The 3,689-nt window shown below is 53.3% G+C and overlaps 1 protein-coding gene across 1 annotated transcript in view; it reads right to left on the reverse strand.

Moving 5' to 3' along the window:
- Positions 1 to 681: 681 nt before the first annotated feature.
- Positions 682 to 3,689, reverse strand: part of LOC117120337 (centromere-associated protein E-like) — a 3,780-nt gene continuing 772 nt past the window's right edge. Inside the window, exons 2-4 of the mRNA XM_033265364.1 lie at positions 2,872 to 3,680; positions 2,102 to 2,728; positions 682 to 1,981 (exon numbers count right to left, since the gene is read on the reverse strand). Of these exons, the coding sequence (XP_033121255.1) occupies positions 682 to 1,981; positions 2,102 to 2,728; positions 2,872 to 3,680 (2,736 nt within the window). The remainder of the gene's footprint in view (positions 1,982 to 2,101; positions 2,729 to 2,871; positions 3,681 to 3,689) is intronic.

Consider the following 3,689-nt stretch of genomic DNA (forward strand, 5'->3'; position numbering starts at 1 on the left):
AAACAGTAATAACCCATCATTAAAAACTGCATGTGCAGCACGTTCTCATCGTGCCCCCACGCCTTTAATTGCTTATAACGTGGGTTGGTGGGACGGTATCCGTCGAGGACGGGAGCGGCGAAGTTTCCAAAAAGAAACGGTTCGCATATGGCTAGAAACCTTAACCACGGGTCGCCGGATATTCTGAAAGATTCGTAGGAATGTACAAGTAATTCTGCAAACTTGTTGATTTTCCTCACGTCGAAGCATTCCAATCGTTCACTTAATGCAGCCCAAGCGACGGATTCCAATTTGGTCGTTACGAGGTCGTCGGCCAAAAGAAAGGAAAGTACGGAAGCTACGTACACGTAAGTGTTCAAATCGGGAAACTCCAAGTCGATTATGGGATTGTCGACCAATTTCAAAGCAACTTCTGCCGCCTTTCTTTCGAAGATCGGAAGGACGGCGTCCAGATTCAGTTCAATTACGTGTTCTCGGGGCAGGCCTAGATCTTCTTGCTGCGAAAGAATGCCGACGTTTTTCGTCAGTTCATCTAAACTGCTACTTGAAACGTACGATGTTTTTTGGTTATTCAACAAGACACGGAATTCAACACGTTTTTCCATTTCTATCTCATTAAAATAAAATGATATTTTCATTTACGTCCATGCTTATACGTTCGATGACGTACGTCATCGGGTCTTATACAATAATGGAGATCTTCCTCTGCTCCTCCTTCTTTTTCTTCTTCTCGTTATCGTGGTGGTCGTCGTCGTCGCCGTCGGCGGTGAGTCGCTTCATCGCGTACGCCAACAGCACCCCGTTGCCGAAGCCGACGGCCGACAGGAAGCAGTAGTGCACCACCGCAGGAACGGAATCNNCCGTCTCGCGCTCCTGTTCGCCGATCTCATGTCGATCGTCGTCGAAACCAGCGTGGAACAGCACGTTCGTTACCGTAGAGGACGAGATCGGTAACGGTCCGTGGTAGATCCAAGCCACGCACGATTCGAGCGCTCGCTCGTAAACGAACGTCATCATTCGGTCCCCTCTCCTGACCAGAAAGCGACGGTCGTCGTAGAGAAAGCAGAGCCCGTCCGCGTCCGGCATACCGTCCACGTCGCCCCTGTTGATGATGCGAGAGAAGCCGCCTCCCCCCGAATCGGGCATGGCTAGAAATACGTGCCAGGTGAGTAGACATTTGTACAGGCTTGTCAGGTCGTCTTCGACGTTCGTCTTCAGAGTCACGCCCTTCAGTCCGTCGACGTAATCGCAAACGCTCTCGGCGGGCACTTCGCACGCTTCCATCCATGTTCGGAAGGCGGTCTCGTGTCTCGTCGTCGACGCGTCCCTCACCACCGATATCGGATCGACCACCAAACGGAAGAACGAGGCCATCGCTGCCCGTCTCTGATCGCGCCTGTCCGGATTGGCCAACATCGACTCCAGCAGATTTCGGGACCATTTTTCTAGAAGGATGGAAAGTTCGGCACTCAGGTCGTCCCTGCATTCTTCGCGCGCTCTCGAGAGGTCCGTTTGCAATGCGGCTATCTCGTCTTTGAGAGTGGTCGCCTCGCGTCCTTTGTTAGCGAGCTGCACCCCCAATCCTTTTATTTTCCGTCCGTCACGTTCCTTCCCTTCTTTGAGGACGACGATCTCGTCTTCGAGACCGGCCGCCTCTCGAATCTTCTTCGCGATCGTAGCGTCCAACTCTTTCATCCTCTTCACGTTTCTTTCAATCTCTTCTTTGTAGGCCGTCATTTGATCGTCAATATCACTTCCGTTCCGTTTCATTTTCTCTTCCAGGGTGTCGATTTCGTTCCGCAAGTCGATAGCCGTGCGATCTTTATCGGAAAGCTGCTTTTCCATCCTCCTACTCTCCTTTTCGTTCTCATCCTTCAGGGCGGTTAATTGTTCGACATCCTTGATCAGCGAAGACTCCTTTCGAGTGGCCTCAGCCAGCTTTTCCTTAAGATCGGCAATCTCAGTTCGGAGAATGTCGGTCCTGTCGGAGTGATCGGCCTAAGCCGTTTCCAGATCTGATATCGCCTTCGCCTTGTCGGACTCGACGGAAGAACGAAACTCGCGAAGGTTCGCTTCGTGATTCTTCTCTGTTACGTCCAACCACTCCTTCAGACTCTCGACCTCCCTCTCGCTCTCTTCCAACTTCTTCGCCGACCGTCGTTCCCTGTCTTTGGCAGTCTCCAATTCGCGAGTCGCCAGTCGCAGATCCTCTTTGATCTTTTCGAGAATTGCCGAACGTCGGGCGTCGCCGTCGATGCGTTCCTTGGAAGCCGTTGCCCCCTTTTCCCTTTCGGCACGAAGTTCGTCTCTGAGGGAGGCGATCTCCTTGTTCGCGTTGGCAGTCGAGCGACCTTTTTCATCCAACCGTTCCTTCAGACTCTCCACCTGCTTCTCGGTCTCTTCCAGCTTCGTCGCCGACCGTCGTTGGAGGTCCTTTGCAGCCGCCGCTTCCCGGTTCGCCAGTCGCAATTCGTCTTTCATCTTCTCGAGCGTCACCGAACTTCGGGCGTCGTCGTCGCTGCGTTCCTTCACGGCTGTTGCCACCTTGTCCTTTTCGGCACGAAGTTCGTCTCTGAGAGTGGCGATTTCCTTCTTCAGGTTGGACGTCGATCGATCTTTGTCCGAAATCAGTCTGTCTCTGTCGACGAGCGTCCGTTTCGACGCGCGAAGTTCGTCGTCGATACTTTCGATCCTCCTGGCGTTCGCTTCCACCTCCTCCTTCAGGTTCCTGTTCTCTCGAAGAACCTCCTAATGACGCGTTTGGTCCTTTTTCAGGTCCTCGATCGCACTCTTCAATCGCATAACCGTCTTCCGTTCCTCCTCCAGATCGGATTGCGCTCGCCGCAACTCCTCCTTCTCTCCGATGCTCACTTCCATTTCGTAGACTCTTCGGGTTGCCGTCTTAACAGTTCTCGCTGCAATTCGACGTTCTTGTCGGCCATGGATTGCGCGTGCTCGTCTGCCTTTTTCGCGGCCGCCTCCACAATCCGTCTGCTTTTCACTTCCTCGTTGTATCGCTTGCAAGCCGTTTTCAAGTTTTCTTCCAAGACGTTCACCCGCTTTTCGTACATGGACATCGCGGTCTTGGCGAGCGTCGACTCTTTCTTCAGCGCACTAATTTTGTCGTCTTTCTCTTCCAACTCCTCTTCCAAGTCGGCGTGCGATCTCTCTCGGTCTTTCAGTTTGCGGACGGCTTCCTGCAGCTTTTGCTGCAGCTCGAGTCCGCTCTCTTCAGGTGGCGGCTGCTTCGACTTTCTCCACGCGGCTTTCAGATCCGATTCCAAGCGAACCACGTCCAGATCCCTTTCCTTCAGGGCATCCGTCTTGGAAGCGAGTTCGGTCTTGAGACGTTCGACCTCTTCCTCCGCGATGCTGCGAACGTCGGAAGATTCTCTCAACGCGGACATCTTCGCCTCGTGTATTTCGTCTTTTAATTTCTGTATGACGACTCTGGCTTCGGTCAGTTTTCGTTCCTTTTCCGCAAGTTTGTCCTGCACCTCGTTCAGCTTCTGGTTGCCCAGTTCCAACGTACGTTCGTCCTCCTTCGCCGATTCTCGACGGTGAGCATCGAGATCTTCCAGCGGGACGGACTTGGGAGTCGCCGGCGTCGAAGACGACGTGGGTCTCGCGTACGTCTCAGGTTCGTCTGGGACTCGTCGACCGTCTTGAGACGGATCCCACTCCAGATC

This window comes from Anneissia japonica, unplaced genomic scaffold (assembly GCF_011630105.1).
Source record: "Anneissia japonica isolate Jap-2015-1 unplaced genomic scaffold, ASM1163010v1 scaffold4169_len29305_cov90, whole genome shotgun sequence".
Taxonomy (NCBI): Eukaryota; Metazoa; Echinodermata; class Crinoidea; order Comatulida; family Comatulidae; genus Anneissia; species Anneissia japonica.